Here is an 18880-nt window from a genome sequence, read left to right as displayed (position 1 = left end):
CAAGGCAGTTGCATTGCTACCTATTGCAATAACCAAACTATCCCACGAATTTGGTAGAGAACACAACAAACTGATGCACTTATCTTCATCTGAAATTTTAATATCAATAGATAATAACTGACTTACCACAGTATTAAATGCATTCAGATGCTCTGTCACTGAGTCTCCATCTTTCATCCTCAGGTTATACAACTTTTTCCGCAGGAATAGTTTATTCACTAGAGACTTAGATTGGTACAAAGTCCCTAACTTGTCCCACAAAGCCTTCGTCATAGCTTCCCCTGATACATTCAGTAATACTGAATCTGAGACACACAATTGTATTGTGTTTTATGCCTTCCGATCCAGCTACTTTCATTCTTCATCGGACACTCTCGTTGGTTTAGTACATGGATCTACCGTGATCCACTGATCTTTATCCACCAACAGATCCTCCATCTTGAGTTTCCACAACCCAAAACTTTGACCATTAAATTTCTCGATCTCTATCTTTCCACTGCTCGCCATCTTCTTTCACCACCATCCCGTGGATCTCCCACTAAATAGCGTCTACCACATGCCCTAGAGAAACCCCTTAGCAACAAATGCGTCCCCTTGAAGCCAAAACAGCTCTGATACCAAATGTAGGGTTTAACCCCATACAAAAATTACCTGCATATGAATTCTAAAACATAGAAAATAAACAATGCAAGAGAATAACACTTAAAACACATATACAGAGAGATTTTCCCCTGGATCCCAAAACCAGGACTACCAACTTGATTTTTCATTATGTTCCTTTCAATGTTATAATGCATATTTATACATGTCGAAGCATCCAATACCATGGACCAAAAACCATCGCATCCAAAACCATGGACCGAAAACCATTATATCAAAAACCACGTGCGAAAATCATGCACAAAACCATAGGTGGGTCCGCCCAACCTAACATAGGGTCCAAAACCAAAATTTTCTAGGGAATTGCCCCGAACCCCATAGAGTGGAGTTACCTGCACCCCTCAAACCCCTTGTGACCCCCCCGCTACACAATCGGCGCAATGAAGGGGGGGATCTGTGCCCCCTCTAACCCCCTGGTTAACTACATGGGCTAGTCGTGGAAATAATATAACACAACCCAACATTCTTAAGGAGGTGATTACAACTTTGAAAATTAGATAAGTATCATAAAACTCTGAAATTTTCTTTTTCCATTGAAGTTGTAAATTGTTTGAAGCCTCAAACTTTATAAAATCCTTTTATTCTATTATCAGTCAAGAAAGGTTATATTTAACAAAGTAAATACTATTTATAGCTAAGCATCTCTAACTCTAAGATTGTCATCCAAAACTCTTAAGGAGGCAATGATTCTCCACATCCATTAACTTTACTTTTTTTAGAGTGAAATTCAAAAATATATTAAACTGAAAATATATGGGGTCTCATCACGAGCCTGATTACCATGATCATAGGGAAATGATAGATTGGCATTACCAATATTGAATATCAAACTAGGGTAATGGCTTATGATTATTTTAATTATAAGACAAGGGATCTCATCACGAGCCAGCTTGTTCAGTTCAATTACAACCAGTGAATGGCATTGTCACTTTCTGGTCACCAAACCAGGACAATGGATTTTAGGTATTGCTAAAAAATTATCAAAAGAAAAGTAAACAAATAAAAAATGAAATATACATATACTTTTGAAATTATCTCTAAAGACTACACTCTTAAATGGATGGGATTTTGAATCATTGATGGTTAAAAGGTAACCCTGTCGAGGCTATGAATGCTTGCTGGAAGCAGTGGCTCTACCTATGACAAATGAGTATACTAAAAGGCTAAGTTGTAGAAGCCCCCTACTTTATATTTACAACCAATTAAGGACTAATATAGACAAAATTATTTTCATTTATAAGAGGATTTAAAAGGAATTATGGTTAAGTGGGTTTTTTATTCAGAGTAAGTTTTCTTATCTAAATATTTTGAAAATAGTTTTCATTTGCTAAATTATTTTTACTTAGTAAATTTTTAGAAATTTCAATATTATAAATCAAAGATAATTGGTTCTTGCAGTGAATCGCCAATTGTTGTTCTATTCAACAACCCCCCATCTATTTATATATAAATGTCTTAGGAAAATATTATATAAATAATGGGGACCCTTTAAATTTTTAAATAATAGAAAAATAAAACATTTTAGTGTTTTAAAAGGACAAATTTGAGTTTATTTGAATAAAAAATGTAAATTTCATTGGCCCAAACAACTAAAATGAGTTGGCCTTCAAGAAACCCTGACATTATTTCACTTCACAAGTCCTAATGAGCAGCTCCTCATTTTATCCTTTTGAAATGATCTAATGTGATAAAGTAGCCCCTGAGAAAAAAAACATACTTAAACTTTAGAAACCTTAATTATTGTTAGCATAGTCGCTCTATATCAAAGCTTACCCATATTGCAAAACTTAAAACAGGCACAGTTTAAAAAATACACGACGACCACTCAGATTGTGATATGAAATAAACCTTCTAGGCCCGATATAATAGTTAATGCAACCTTATAAATATGTCATGTCTAGATGAATCACAAATTGGCAAAAGGTAGGCCACTCTATTCACATTCGATCTTCCAACTGCGATAAAGCTCTTTATTAAAACGTGACTTTAATAAGAATGAATAAAACAAAGGAAAAGCATGTTAAAAGATAATAGTAAGTCATTGGTAAGGCCCTCTCCACTGCCACATCATTCCTCACGATTTTGCAATCACAAAAGGCTTTTGTTCATTTCCATTGCCCTCCACTCGAAACCACCAATTGTGATATCACAATCATCTCATCGTTGACTTTCGACACCTGAATCGTCGATATAATGGTATCGCAATCGTATATCAAGAAAACACATTGAGACATGTTTATGATTACCATTTGAAAGGTTTTTTGTGATATGATCTATTGATGGAATAATAAATTATCACGTAAAGCCATGATTTTAGTTATTAAGGACTTGTAATGGTATTTATGATTTAAAGCCCCGAGGTGATTTGATGGTCTGTATGTAGATATTTCATACTTTTTCACATTTAAACTATATTTTCCATCATTTAAAACCTTGTATGTTCAACGCTCCCGCATTTCAAACCTGTTTTTCTTCATTCCTATGTCTTTCCAATTGCAATATAATCCCAAAAAGCAGGAGTGTAATAGAATGACCAAATCAAAGAAAGGAAAAAAATCCATGGAAGCTTCGGAACCCACAGCTCATGTTTCCGAAGTAACATAAATTCCCCCACTTTTCTTAGACACTACATGCACGATAGACAGTGGAACATCCTCATGGGAATATATGTATTAATTTCTTGAAGGTGAAGGACCCAAGGTAATTCAAAAAGATCTGGCAACTCCTCATGTTTTCCCATTATATGTCCTTGATCAACTATTGTCCATGGAGATTGCCTAACAAATTGTAAGGGATGGATTGACAAAAACCCTAAAGGAAGACAAGAAATCTCCATGGCCTTCATTCCCTATCCAATGCGGTGTACATGCTCTACATGATTTCAAGTGTGCTTCGCTTGAAATTGATAACATAAAATGTTTAAATCTTGTTGTTGTGCCTAGCAGATAGTTTGATCCAAACAAAGTAGCACAAAATGTTACTGCTCAAGTAAAAATTAGGCAATTTAGTCATGAAGATGATGTCTATGATGACTGATTTGAATTTTCCTAGATATTTTCACAAATACAGCACCTCGCTACATTGAAAATTAGTCCATAAAAGCTAGCACAATTCAAAGAATATAGGGAAAAAAGACCGCAGAACATTCCTCTAGATCTATTGAGGATTTCTCAACCGATTTCTCAAGAAGAGCAAAATTCAGAGTAGAATTCAGAACGGGACTTAGAGCAAGTTTCTAAAGATATTGAAGTCAAATATAAATTCACAGAAATCCATACTGATAAAACACCCTTCAATAATGAACTGGATTTAGCCTAGAAACTGTTTGATCAGCAGTTAAAAGGACTGTAAGGGGCAGATAATACTTAGCTAGAGAAAACAGTGAGCACACCCTAGAACACTTGATAGAGCTAGTTTACTAATAGGGCTTCTAACAAGGTTATCACTACAAATGAAATTGAAATCATCTCGACATTCCCTTCATCCTAAAATGTCCTTAAAGTGGAAGAAATCCCTCCTCTCGACATCTTTTACAGTCCCAAACATTGACCTATGGTGAAAAGATAAAGAAAAAGGAAAAGAATGGAGAAATCATCAACAACCATTCCAAGTGATATCAATGGAAATAGTGTGGAAGGATACACAAATTGATCCTTCAAATAATTTAACAAAGTTGTCACAGTTTGCAGGTGCTTATGGATTTGCTGTGATTGATAAAGTAGTAGAAGTTCGACAACTGATCAAGGAAAAGGAAGAAAGGATTCAACAGTTGGAACAATAGTTGGTAGAGGAAGAAAAAAGTATTGATCAACAAGTCAAGACACAGATGTCTCAACTCAAGTAGAGCTTTGATCAATTAATGCTCCAACATCAATCAAAGATCAGTACTAAGGATACTCAAATCCAACAGCTCCAGTTTTCACTTGATCATGTGAAGGACAATCCTAAAGTGGAAGACTTTATAAAGGAAGCATTGGAGCTAAACACCTCCACTATGGGTCAAAAGTGATTCAATGATGAATCAATCATCCGATCTGAGGGTGACGTTAATGACATTGATGATAAAATCTCAGGATTTATAACATGGTAGGATACATCAGAAGGAAAAGAAGCAGACCTTCTAAGAATAGAGGAGTCTCACAAGGAAATCCCCTTTACTGATTGGGACATGGTTGAAACAAGCAGAAAGAGCAGTCTCTTGGGAAAACTGTGTTTCTAATAACATCATTGAAACTATCAATGATAACGTGCATAATGCCAACTTGATTTAATAATGCCCACCTGGTAATCTTCCTAATATTCAAGTTCTCGAAAGGAAATGGCGACAAAGGAAGAAGAAATTAAAAAGTTGACAAAACTTGACTAGGAGATGTACTAGAAAAAGTTGACAAAACTTGACTGGGAGATGTACTGGAATATCTTGTGAAGCCACACAGTCAATGGCTAATGCTTTGTTGTGTCTTGCTAACTCATCCACTCATATGCTACTTTCGCTTTCAGATGCAGTGTACACTAGACAACTACATATGAGGACAGGTCTGCCCCCGAAGTTAAGGTAATGTTATATATTTACGAGCTCAAGTAGCCAATGAAATAATAGACACATTTACATTCATGAGCTTGTCATTCCAACAGATTTTTGTCCTATTGTCTCTTATTTTAAGGAGATTTGTTTCAACCTCCTCAACATTTTTTATTTATTTTCTATTTTTATATTTTATTTTTGCTATATAAACCCTTTCATGTCTACAAAGAAAGGGTCCCCAAATTTTATAGGAAAAGGCTTTGGAAGCTTGGGCTTTTGTACTTTCAACCTTGTCTTAATAGAATGACGGGATCAAAGTCTTAGAAGAAGTTTTGTAGAGAAGGCTTTGAGAGCTTGCACTTTTGTATTCTTGAAACCATCTTAATGACAAAGACTAGGCCAGAACTATTTCTTTCATAAGCATAGTAATATACATCATATACATAAGATACTTTGATCGTTGTATTTCTGTTTTGTTTATGAATTGATAGCCATTCCTCTTTATATTTTTTATTATATATATTTTTTCTACATAAAATGTTGTAATTATGTTTTGTTTATGAATTGATAGTCATTCCTCTTTATATTTTTTATTATATGTATTTTTTCTACATAAAATGTTGTATTTCTGTTTTGTTTATGAATTGATAATCATTCCTCTTTATATTTTTTATTATAAGTATCTTTTTCTAAAACATTTCTACATTAATTCATTTATGAACGTCCTAGAATTGTTATCTTTAACACATATATAAGCGAATTCCCCACTTAATAGATAGATTAATACATGTATTTCAGTTTATAATCACTTCCATTTATCATCTAAAGCCGATTATAACCACTTTACATCCATTCTATAGCATTTTATTTGGAAACTGGTCCCATTATGGTCCCATTATGTCCAATAGGATTCACTATTCCAAACGGAATATAATCACGTTCTTTCAATCATGTAGCTAAGCTCCTATTATTTGCTAGATATCCTCATACTGTATACCGTCGTATATTACAGAATCATTCATGCGTTGACCTTACAATGCTGCTGTGTCATTCCTGCCCTCATCGGCCTGCAATATGCAAATGAAATTTAAACAAACGATCTTAATATGCAAAATTTGCTCTAAAGTATTGAGTCCTTACAGAAATAAACAATCCAAGGGAAATAATATAAAGTGCAATAAATACAGACCCATATACTTACATACTGCAAACAGTCCGAATAGTTTGTTATCACGTGGGAAACTTGAGGGCCACACAAAGTCTGAACTTCTAGTAGATTTTCGATAACAAAAATCTGTTTATCATTATCAGAGGCCTTGAAGCATTCACAAACGCCATATCTGGTAAGCTCGTGTGATCGAGTCCTGTTTTCCAGATTGTCGAGGCTCGTGCAGCACAGGCTCTCAGCGTTCAAAAAAAAGGTTCCTGACTGTAAAGAAATATAACACGATTCGAAGAACCCCGAAACCGCTGTGCAATCATTTGAAGAAGGATGAACATTATATGCGAACTGCGCCCATATGCTCACGAAAACGGTGGCCATTGCAGCGACTGCCATAGTCTTATGAGACATCATATTTTTATACATTAAATGCTCAATTCCATTCCCTGAATACTGATTTTGTGTAGAATCTTCATACCGATTGCTCATATTATGTCTGTTTGGAGTTCTCCTTGAAATTATATTGATTAGATTTCTACGGTCAACATTGCAGCGATCAGCCAATTGGGTGTATGTATTTCTTTAGATAAGCATTGGTATTAGGTTTAATGTTTGAATAATATTAAATATGGACAAAATGACGAGGTCTGGAATTGACTCGGCTGGTCTCCGATAAAATTGGGATAAAATAAAACACGAAGACCCCACCCTGAAACCATATGACATGACATTCGGTCTGTTTTGTAGTAAAAAAAGGGGATGCCTACTCCCTAGAAGAATCTGCACTAGGAAAATATATGAAAGTTTTTTTGTTTTTTTGGTTGTCTTTGTTTTCTTTCTCTTCTTGCGCGCATAACCTGTGGATTGACGGGTTGGTTTTAGAGATTAGAGTGAAATATATAAAATATTTTATTTATTTGTTGGTAAGTTTAATTTGTGACTTAAGTTTAAAGTATTTAGAGATTATATTTTGGATTATATTAATATTTAGTATAGTTAAATTTTTATATAAAGAATGGTATAGTTAGATTTTTATATAAAGAATTTCAAATTAATAATTTTTACACCAATAAACACTTTGTTCTAAAATACCAATAAAACACCTTATAACCCTATGCTCTAAATCCCCATTAATAAATAAATAAATATATATATATAACCGTTTGATTCAAATATATAAAACTGCTTTCGCTCACTATTTTATATCATTTATATATCTATGTATTTGTCCATGGAGGACTAGATGTTTTGCTCTGCCGCCCAAAGTTCATCGACTTTATTGTTAAGGGAGGGATTACATCTCAGCCCTACGTTTGCTCTGAAACACCAATAAAACACCTTATAACCGTTTGTTCTAAATCCTCATTATCATTATCATTAATATTAATATAAATATATTAATATTAATATATTAATATTAATATTAATATAAATATAAATATTAATATAAATATAAATATAGATATACACGCTTGATTCAAATATATAAAACTTCTTTCGCTCACTATTTTATATCATTTATATGAGGACTATATGTTTTGCTCTGCCATCCAAAGTTCATCGACTTTATTGTTAGAGAGACTGCATCTCAGCCCTAAGTCACCGTCGTATTTGGTCTGGTTTCCTCCAATCACTTTGTCCTGGATTTAGGGTTGTTCTCTTCGGGCATCATCTTCAGAGTTTATCTAATGAAATTTATCGCTTTATTCGTCACAAAGGGTTGCTTTGCATGCCAAGTTAACTTAAACAGCGACGTTCGGTTTTTCATTAACGTTATATTATTTCTATATTCATAATTAAATTTTATTAAAATATTTGTTATTTTTTTTTTTCAAATAATGGATCAAGCATGCTTTGACCAAATATAAATAAAGGAAGAATAGTAGATTAAAATATGAAAAATTTTATTAAAATATTTAATTTTTTTTTCCAAATAATGTATCAGACATGCTTTGACCAAATAAATAAATAAATAATAGTAAACTACCAAATAAATAAATAATAATAGTAAACTAAAATATGGAATTTTAGAAATTTTTAATCTCAAAAAAGTATTAAGAGTAAACTAGTTTTATTAATAATATCATAACTATATGTTATTTCATTATTATAATGTTTTATTTTCAATTTTTTTCTTATTTTTTATAAAGATTGTGTTTAGTTTTAATTTTTCTATTTAAATAATTGTTTTATAGACAATTCTTATACAATAAGCCTTTTGTCTTGCATTTGCCTCAAATTATTCCTTGAAGATATTTGCATTCACATTGAATGTAGCCAATCTCAAATCAACACAAGGTCTTCTCTTAGTAGGATTGACTAGTGACACACTCTCCACTATTTATTACCTTGTCCCTCTCTTTCACACTTTTATTTCAATGCCTTTTGTGTATGTGGATTGTTAAGTCTATAACTCATGTGCTTAATCATAAGTCCCACTCTAACTTCACAAGGTCTCCACAAGGAATAAGAGAAAAACTTTCCATATTTTGTACTTGCATTCTTTATTGACACTAATGAAAGGGGCAATTTTGATTATATTGTTCATGCTTATGAGTGCACCATTCACTTCACCGTGCCGATGGATTTCACTATAGACATAGAGGTACATTTAGAGAAATTGGATATAGTTTTGTCATAAGTTGGCTAATTAACTAATTTTACATTAATATCTTGTTATTTCTCTATGATAATTGTACAATTTTGCATTCAAATTTTGGAGATTTTATTAAGTAAAAAAATGCACAAGGATGATCTTTTCTATGTCTCACATAAACATCTTTTCTTGCATCCTCTTATATCACTTTTGGCATCTTTATGTTATTTTTTGCATTTTAATAATGTTCTTGTCTATGTCAGTAGCACTCTTAAGGTGTTTCACTCGAATAATAAAGCATTTTGAGAGTGTTTAGATGTTGAAATCCTCCTCTTCAAGTGTACCATTAGTTAACAGTGTCTCATCAATTTCTCCACAATACCATTAACATATAACCAACATCTTATGAATGTTTATATAACATCTTCAAAATGTTTAGATAATTTATAAACAGTCTCCTAAGTGTGGTCCTAAGTAAGTCATGTTAGGAGGATTATGTGAGTTAGATATGTTAGGTAGGTGAGTGGGGTAATGGGCTAGTGGTAGAAGGTTGGGTAGGTGACGCTGGACAGAATAGAGATTATTCTGCAACCTAGTTTCTACCAATAATTTACAGGAAAGAAACAAGAGAACGCCCAAAATACAGAGAAAACATCTCTGATATCAATGAGAATTATCAATTATCCCCGCATTGTGTAAACCCTAGCCCACAAGCCGAGCTATATAGCTAAAATTTGTCCAACCAAAATTGGCAAAATCCCAATAATCACACCAAAAATTAAATACACACCAAAAGAAATAGTCTGCCAAAAATCTGGCCCAAATCGGGTCAAAATCGCTTCCTAAACAATAAATGAAAAATTACCATAAAAGGAAAAGAAACTAAAATTGAGGATTCGGAAAGGAAAGCGGTGGAATTTAAGGTCGAAAACGATGCTCACCGAGAGTAGCTGGGTGGCCATGACGTGCGCGCTAAAAAGAGCTTTCCGAATTGGGGTCATATGCATGATTCTAATACTTGTAGCCAAAGTTATGGCCAAAATACCGAAGCACACTCAAACTTCCCTCAATTAGGGAAAAATCAACATTTAATTCCATCTTTGCGCTGATCTGCCAGGTCAAGGTGTCTTAGGGCCATCAACGTGCTATTTGACAGCTCATCATCCTCTGGCTCGGATCCTCCTACATCAGTTGCCCCGAGTAGGAAAGAACTCATCCTCGAGTTCACAACAGTGTCATTGGGATCCCCAAAACAAGGACTCAGGTGCTTCACATTAAATACATCAAAAGTCCTCAAATGACTAGGCAGGTGAAACCTGTAGGCATTATCATTGATCTTCTGCAGTATCTCACAGGGTCTAATCTTCTGCTACTTAAGCTTATTATACTCCCTAATAGGAAATCGATCACGAGTTAATACTGCCCAAAAAAAATCACCAACATCAAAAAATACCTGACAACGATGACTGTCTACTCGAGCCTTGTACTTGGCATTGCTCTCGTGAATGGCCAGTTTCACCTGCTCATGTATGCTCCTAAGATTTTTAGCCATCTCATCTGCCTTAGGGTTCAGACGACCTACTCGTGGAATAGGAGCTAAGTCTAGCACCCCGGATGGATTCTGACCATAAACAATCTCAAATGGGCTCAGTCCCATGGTTCTGTTCTTTGACCAGTTATATGCGAACTCTACCTGAGGTAATGCCAAATCCCATTGCTTGGGCTTAGTTCTTGCCAAACACCTCAAAAGGTTGTCCAAACTCGGGTTCACCACCTCGGTTTGACCATCCATCTGGGGGTGGTAGGCACCGCTGAAATTCATCTGTGTCCCCAGCTTCCCCCATAAACTCCTCTAGAAATGACTAATAAACTTAGTGTCACGATCTAAAGTGACTGATCAAGGAACAACATGTAATCGCACAATTTCCCTGAAGTAAAGATGGGTGATTTGGGCAGCATCCGTTGTCTTCCTGCAAGCTACAAAATGGGCCATCTTGGAAAACCTATCAACCACAACGAAAATGGAATCTGAGGCCCATTATGTACGGGGCAAACCCAGCACAAAGTCCATACTGACATCAAACTAAGGGCCTTCAGGAACATGTAAAGGAGTGTACAGGCCCGCATTAGTGAGAACTCCCTTGGACCGCTGACACACATAACAACGCTCCACATAATGGGCCACATCACTGGTCAACTTAGGCCAATAATAATTAGAAGATATCAAGGCCAAAGTCTTATCTCGCCCAAAGTGACCCTCGCTATGAAGTTCTCTGATAATCTGCTTCCTGAGTGAGCAATCTGGAATGCATAATTGTAATCCTCAAAACAGATAACCATTATGCACAACAAAATCATGTCGTTTACCATATGTTACCTCCTAAAATATCCTCTCGAAGGAAGGATCCGCTGCATACATATCAGTGAATGTCTCAAACCCTGAAACTCTGGTGCTCATGGTGGTGAGGAGTAACGTGCGACGGCTCAGGGCATTTGCGACTCAGTTTAGGCTCCCGACTTGGTGTCTCAATGTAAATGTGAACTCCTGTAAGTACGCCACCCACTTGGCATGCCGCCTACTCAGCTTGTGTTGGTCATTGATGTACTTCAGGGCCTCATGATCTGTGATAAGAATGAACTCCCTCTGTACTAGATAGTGACGCCAATGCTTCAGGGACTGAACTATGGCATAGAACTCCAGATCATAGGTGGAGTAATTCTTCTTTGATCCAGATAGTTTTTCACTGAATAAAGCTATGGGACACCCTTCTTGACTCAGAACACCACTAATACCAATTCTAGATGCATCACAGTTTACCTCAAACAGCTTCTCAAAATTTGGAAGTGCCAAAACTGGTGCCTCTGTCATCTTCTACTTGACTAGCTGAAAACTAGCATCTGTCTCCTCAGACCTCTAGAAATCACAACCCTTGAGGCACTCTATGATAGGAGCAATCAGAGTGCTGAAATTTCTGATGAACCTATGGTAGAAGGATGCCAATCCATGGAAACTTCTGACATCATGCAAGGTCTTTGGCTTGGGCCATTCCAAGACCGCATCTATCTTTGATTGATCTGCCTGAACACCATCAGTAGACACCATAAAACCAAGGAAAGTGACAGAAGTAGTGAAAAAGGAACTCTTCTTCTAATTAACAAACAAGCGCTTCATCCTCAACATATCAAAAACTACACGGAGGTGGTCAAAGTGTGACGCCCATGTCTGGCTATAAATGAGGATGTCGTCGAAGAAGATAACCATGAATTTCCCCATGAAAGGCCGTAGAACCTAATGCATAAACCTCATAAAATTATTGGGCACATTGGACAGTCCAAAAGGCATGACCATCCACTCATACAACCCATGCTGCATTTTGAACGTTGTCTTCCACTCATTTCCAGGCCTGATTCTGATTTGGTGGTATCCGCTCTTACGATCATTTTTTGAGAAGACAAGAAATCTCCATGGCCTTCATTCCCTATCCAATGCGGTGTAGATGCTCTACATGATTTCAAGTGTTCTTTTCTTGAAATTGATAACATAAAATGTTTAAATCTTATTGGTGTGCCTAGCAGATAGTTTGATCCAAATAAAGTAGCACAAAATGTTACTGCTCAAGTAAAAATTAGGCAATTTAGTCATGAAGATGATGACTATGATGACTGATTTGAATCTGCCTAGATATTTTCACAAATACAACATGTGGCTACATTGAAAATTAATCCATAAAAGCTATCACAATTCAAAGAATACAGGGAAAAAAGACCGCAGAACATCCCTCTAGATCTGTTGAGGATTTCTCAACTGATTTCCCAAGAAGAGCAGAATTCAGAGTAGAATTCAGAATGGGACTTAGAGCAAGTTTCTAAAGATATTGAAGTCAAAGATAAATCCACAGAAATCCATATTGATAAAACGCCCTTCAATAATGAACTAGATGTAGCCTGGAAACAGTTTGATCAGCAGTTAAAAGGATTGCAAGGGGCAGATAATACTGAGCTGGAGAAAACACTAAAAATGAAATTGAAATTATCCCAACATTCCCTCCATCCTAAATCGTCCTTAAAGTGGAAGAAATCCCTCCTCTCGACATCTTTTATAGTCCCAAACATCGACCTATGGTGAAAAGATAAAGAAAAAGGAAAAGAATGGAGAAATCATCAACAACCGTTCCAAGTGATATCAATGGACATAGTGTGGAAGGATACATAAAGTGATCCTTCAAAGAATTTAACAAAGTTGTCACAGTTTGCAGGTGCTTATGCATTTACTGTGATTGATAAAGTAGTAGAAGTTCGACAACTGATCAGGGAAAGGGAAGAAAGGATTCAACAGTTGGAACAATAATTGGTAGAGGAAGAAAAAAGTATTGATCAACAAGTGAAGACACAAATGTCTCAACTCAAGTAGAGCTTTGATCAATTAATGCTCCAACATCGATCAAAGATTAGTACTAAGGATATTCAAATTTGACAGCTCCAGTTTTCACTTGGAAGACTTTATAAAGGAAGCATTGGAGCTAAACACCTCCACTATGTGTCAAAAGTGATTCAATGATGAATCAATCATCTGATCTGAGGGTGATGTTAATGACATTGATGATAAAATCTCAGGATTTATAACATGGTAGGATACATCAGAAGGAAAAGAAGCAGACCTTCTGAGAATAGAAGAGTCTCACAAGGAAATCCTCTTTACTGATTAGGACATTTAGTTGAAACAAGCAGAAAGAGCAGTCTCTTGGGAAAATTGCGTTTCTAATAACATCATTGAAACTATCAATGATAACATGCATAATGCCAACCTGATTTAATAATGCCCACCTGGTAATCTTCGTAATATTCAAGTTCTCGAAAGGAAATAGCGACAAAGGAAGAAGAAATTAAAAGGTTGACAAAACTTGACTGGGAGATGTATTAGAAAAAGTTGACAAAACTTGACTGGGATATGTACTGGAATATCTTGTGAAGCCACACAGTCAATGGCTAATGCTCAGCTGTGCCTTGCTAACTCATCCACTCATATGCTTCTTTCCCTTTCAGATGCAATGTACACTAGACAACTACACATGAGGACACGTCTGCCCCCGGAAGTTAAGGTAATGTTATATATTTATGAGCTCAAGTAGTCAATGAAATAATAGACACATTTACATTCATGAGCTCGTCATTCCAACAGGGTTTTGTCCTATTGTCTCTTATTTTAAGGAGATTTGTTTCAACCTCCTCAACACTTTTTATTTATTGTCTATTTTTATATTTTATTTTTGCTATATAAACCCTTTCATGTCTACAAAGAAAGGGTCCCCAAATTTTATAGGAAAAGGCTTTGGAAGCTTGCCCTTTTGTACTTTCAACCTTGTCTTAATAGAATGACGGGATCAAAGTCTTGAAGTTTTGTAGAGAAGGCTTTGAGAGCTTGCACTTTTGTATTCTTGAAACCATCTTAATGAGAAAGACTAGGCCAGAACTATTTCTTTCATAAGCATAGTAATATACATCATATACATAAGAAACTTTGATCGTTGTATTTTTGTTTTTTTATGAATTGATAATCATTCCTCTTTATATTTTTTATTATATGTATTTTTTCTACATAAAATGTTGTATTTCTGTTTTGTTTATGAATTGATAGTCATTCCTCTTTATATTTTTTATTATATGTATTTCTTCTACATAAAATGTTGTATTTCTGTTTGGTTTATAAATTGATAGCCATTCCTCTTTATATTTTTTATTATAAGTATCTTTTCTAAAACATTTCTACATTAATTCATTTATGAACATCCTAGAATTGTCATCTTTAACACATATATAGGCGAATTCCCCACTTAATAGATAGATTAATACATGTATTTCAGTTTATAATCACTTCCATTTATCATCTAAATGCTATTATAAGCACTTTACATCCATTCTATAGCATTTTATTTGGAAACTGGTCCCGTTATATCCAATAGGATTCACTATTTCAAACAGAATATCCCTTTGCCACACAATCACGTTCTTTCAATCATGTAGCTAAGCTCCTATTATTTGCTAGATATCCTCATACTGTATACCGTCGTATATTACAGAATCATTCATGCTTTGACCTTACAATGCTGCTGTGTCATTCCTGCCCTCATCGGCCTGCAATATGCAAATGAAATTTAAACAAACGGTCTTAATATGCAAAATTTGCTCTAAAGTATTGAGTCCTTAGAGAAACAAACAATCCAAGGGAAATAATATAAAGTGCAATAAATAAAGACCCATATACTTACATACTGCAAACAGTCCGAATAGTTTGTTATCAGGTGGGAAACTTGAGGGCCACACAAAGTCTGAACTTCTAGTAGATTTTCGATAACAAAAATCTGTTTATCATTATCAGAGGCCTTGAAGCATTCACAAACGCCATATCTGGTAAGCTCGTGTGATCGAGTCCTGTTGTCCAGATTGTCGAGGCTCTTGCAGCACTGGCTCTCAGCGTTCAAAAAAAAGGTTCCAGACTGTAAAGAAATATAACACGATTCGAAGAACCCCGAAACTGCTGTGCAATCATTTGAAGAAGGATGAACATTATATGCGAACTGCGCCCATATGCTCACGAAAACGGTGGCCATTGCAGCGACTGCCATAGTCTTATGAGACATCATATTTTTATACATTAAATGCTCAATTCCATTCCCTGAATACTGATTTTGTGTAGAATCTTCATACCGATTGCTCATATTATGTCTGTTTGGAGTTCTCCTTGAAATTATATTGATTAGATTTCTACGGTCAACATTGCAGCGATCAGCCAATTGGGTGTATGTATTTCTTTAGATAAGCATTGGTATTAGGTTTAATGTTTGAATAATATTAAATATGGACAAAATGACGAGGTCTGGAATTGACTCGGCTGGTCTCCGATAAAATTGGGATAAAATAAAACACGAAGACCCCACCCTGAAACCATATGACATGACATTCGGTCTGTTTTGTAGTAAAAAAAGGGGATGCCTACTCCCTAGAAGAATCTGCACTAGGAAAATATATGAAAGTTTTTTTGTTTTTTTGGTTGTCTTTGTTTTCTTTCTCTTCTTGCGCGCATAACCTGTGGATTGACGGGTTGGTTTTAGAGATTAGAGTGAAATATATAAAATATTTTATTTATTTGTTGGTAAGTTTAATTTGTGACTTAAGTTTAAAGTATTTAGAGATTATATTTTGGATTATATTAATATTTAGTATAGTTAAATTTTTATATAAAGAATGGTATAGTTAGATTTTTATATAAAGAATTTCAAATTAATAATTTTTACACCAATAAACACTTTGCTACTCTCTGTTCTAAAATACCAATAAAACACCTTATAACCCTATGCTCTAAATCCCCATTAATAAATAAATAAATATATATATATAACCGTTTGATTCAAATATATAAAACTGCTTTCGCTCACTATTTTATATCATTTATATATCTATGTATTTGTCCATGGAGGACTAGATGTTTTGCTCTGCCGCCCAAAGTTCATCGACTTTATTGTTAAGGGAGGGATTACATCTCAGCCCTACGTTTGCTCTGAAACACCAATAAAACACCTTATAACCGTTTGTTCTAAATCCTCATTATCATTATCATTAATATTAATATAAATATATTAATATTAATATATTAATATAAATATAAATATTAATATAAATATAAATATAGATATACACGCTTGATTCAAATATATAAAACTTCTTTCGCTCACTATTTTATATCATTTATATGAGGACTATATGTTTTGCTCTGCCATCCAAAGTTCATCGACTTTATTGTTAGAGAGACTGCATCTCAGCCCTAAGTCACCGTCGTATTTGGTCTGGTTTCCTCCAATCACTTTGTCCTGGATTTAGGGTTGTTCTCTTCGGGCATCATCTTCAGAGTTTATCTAATGAAATTTATCGCTTTATTCGTCACAAAGGGTTGCTTTGCATGCCAAGTTAACTTAAACAGCGACGTTCGGTTTTTCATTAACGTTATATTAGTTCTATATTCATAATTAAATTTTATTAAAATATTTGTTATTTTTTTTTTTCAAATAATGGATCAAGCATGCTTTGACCAAATAAATAAAGGAAGAATAGTAGATTAAAATATGAAAAATTTTATTAAAATATTTAATTTTTTTTTCCAAATAATGTATCAGGCATGCTTTGACCAAATAAATAAATAAATAATAGTAAACTACCAAATAAATAAATAATAATAGTAAACTAAAATATGGAATTTTAGAAATTTTTAATCTCAAAAAAGTATTAAGAGTAAACTAGTTTTATTAATAATATCATAACTATATGTTATTTCATTATTATAATGTTTTATTTTCAATTTTTTTCTTATTTTTTATAAAGATTGTGTTTAGTTTTAATTTTTCTATTTAAATAATTGTTTTATAGACAATTCTTATACAATAAGCCTTTTGTCTTGCATTTGCCTCAAATTATTCCTTGAAGATATTTGCATTCACATTGAATGTAGCCAATCTCAAATCAACACAAGGTCTTCTCTTAGTAGGATTGACTAGTGACACACTCTCCACTATTTATTACCTTGTCCCTCTCTTTCACACTTTTATTTCAATGCCTTTTGTGTATGTGGATTGTTAAGTCTATAACTCATGTGCTTAATCATAAGTCCCACTCTAACTTCACAAGGTCTCCACAAGGAATAAGAGAAAAACTTTCCATATTTTGTACTTGCATTCTTTATTGACACTAATGAAAGGGGCAATTTTGATTATATTGTTCATGCTTATGAGTGCACCATTCACTTCACCGTGCCGATGGATTTCACTATAGACATAGAGGTACATTTAGAGAAATTGGATATAGTTTTGTCATAAGTTGGCTAATTAACTAATTTTACATTAATATCTTGTTATTTCTCTATGATAATTGGACAATTTTGCATTCAAATTTTGGAGATTTTATTAAGTAAAAAAATGCACAAGGATGATCTTTTCTATGTCTCACATAAACATCTTTTCTTGCATCCTCTTATATCACTTTTGGCATCTTTATGTTATTTTTTGCATTTTAATAATGTTCTTGTCTATGTCAGTAGCACTCTTAAGGTGTTTCACTCGAATAATAAAGCATTTTGAGAGTGTTTAGATGTTGAAATCCTCCTCTTCAAGTGTACCATTAGTTAACAGTGTCTCATCAATTTCTCCACAATACCATTAACATATAACCAACATCTTATGAATGTTTATATAACATCTTCAAAATGTTTAGATAATTTATAAACAGTCTCCTAAGTGTGGTCCTAAGTAAGTCATGTTAGGAGGATTATGTGAGTTAGATATGTTAGGTAGGTGAGTGGGGTAATGGGCTAGTGGTAGAAGGTTGGGTAGGTGACGCTGGACAGAATAGAGATTATTCTGCAACCTAGTTTCTACCAATAATTTACAGGAAAGAAACAAGAGAACGCCCAAAATACAGAGAAAACATCTCTGATATCAATGAGAATTATCAATTATCCCCGCATTGTGTAAACCCTAGCCCACAAGCCGAGCTATATAGCTAAAATTTGTCCAACCAAAATTGGCAAAATCCCAATAATCACACCAAAAATTAAATACACACCAAAAGAAATAGTCTGCCAAAAATCTGGCCCAAATCGGGTCAAAATCGCTTCCTAAACAATAAATGAAAAATTACCATAAAAGGAAAAGAAACTAAAATTGAGGATTCGGAAAGGAAAGCGGTGGAATTTAAGGTCGAAAACGATGCTCACCGAGAGTAGCTGGGTGGCCATGACGTGCGCGCTAAAAAGAGCTTTCCGAATTGGGGTCATATGCATGATTCTAATACTTGTAGCCAAAGTTATGGCCAAAATACCGAAGCACACTCAAACTTCCCTCAATTAGGGAAAAATCAACATTTAATTCCATCTTTGCGCTGATCTTCCAGG

The 18880-nt window shown here is 34.5% G+C and overlaps 2 protein-coding genes across 2 annotated transcripts; both read right to left on the bottom strand.

The window, feature by feature from the left end:
- Positions 1-5982: 5982 nt before the first annotated feature.
- On the bottom strand, positions 5983-6822 carry LOC149227066 (uncharacterized). The gene is made up of 2 exons (XM_089375409.1): positions 6387-6822; positions 5983-6252 (listed from the first exon to the last, which is right to left on the bottom strand). The coding sequence occupies exons 1-2, from the start codon at positions 6771-6773 to the stop codon at positions 6217-6219; spliced, it is 423 nt and encodes a 140-aa protein (XP_089231535.1). The 5' UTR covers positions 6774-6822; the 3' UTR covers positions 5983-6216.
- Positions 6823-14777: 7955 nt separating this feature from the next.
- Positions 14778-15659, bottom strand: LOC149227065 (uncharacterized). Its single transcript, XM_089380392.1, has 2 exons — positions 15210-15659; positions 14778-15075 (listed from the first exon to the last, which is right to left on the bottom strand). The coding sequence occupies exons 1-2, from the start codon at positions 15657-15659 to the stop codon at positions 15040-15042; spliced, it is 486 nt and encodes a 161-aa protein (XP_089236518.1). The 3' UTR covers positions 14778-15039.
- Between the last annotated feature and the right edge of the window lie 3221 nt (positions 15660-18880).

Source organism: Pinus tabuliformis, chromosome J (assembly GCF_031772625.1).
Source record: "Pinus tabuliformis cultivar Carrire ecotype Pingquan chromosome J, CPIR1, whole genome shotgun sequence".
Lineage (NCBI taxonomy): Eukaryota > Viridiplantae > Streptophyta > Pinopsida > Pinales > Pinaceae > Pinus > Pinus tabuliformis.
Note: the sequence above shows the minus strand (reverse complement) of the source record. Positions and strands in the feature narration are given on the sequence as shown.

Bases quoted from the DNA above. Each gene is read 5' to 3' on its own strand.
- LOC149227066 (XM_089375409.1), bottom strand. From the start codon at position 6,773: ATGTATAAAAATATGATGTCTCATAAGACTATGGCAGTCGCTGCAATG. The intron at 6,253-6,386 runs GTAAGTATATGG...TGCATATTGCAG, and splicing joins ATTCGGACTGTTTGCAGTAT to GCCGATGAGGGCAGGAATGA.
- LOC149227065 (XM_089380392.1), bottom strand. From the start codon at position 15,659: ATGAGCAATCGGTATGAAGATTCTACACAAAATCAGTATTCAGGGAAT. The intron at 15,076-15,209 runs GTAAGTATATGG...TGCATATTGCAG, and splicing joins ATTCGGACTGTTTGCAGTAT to GCCGATGAGGGCAGGAATGA.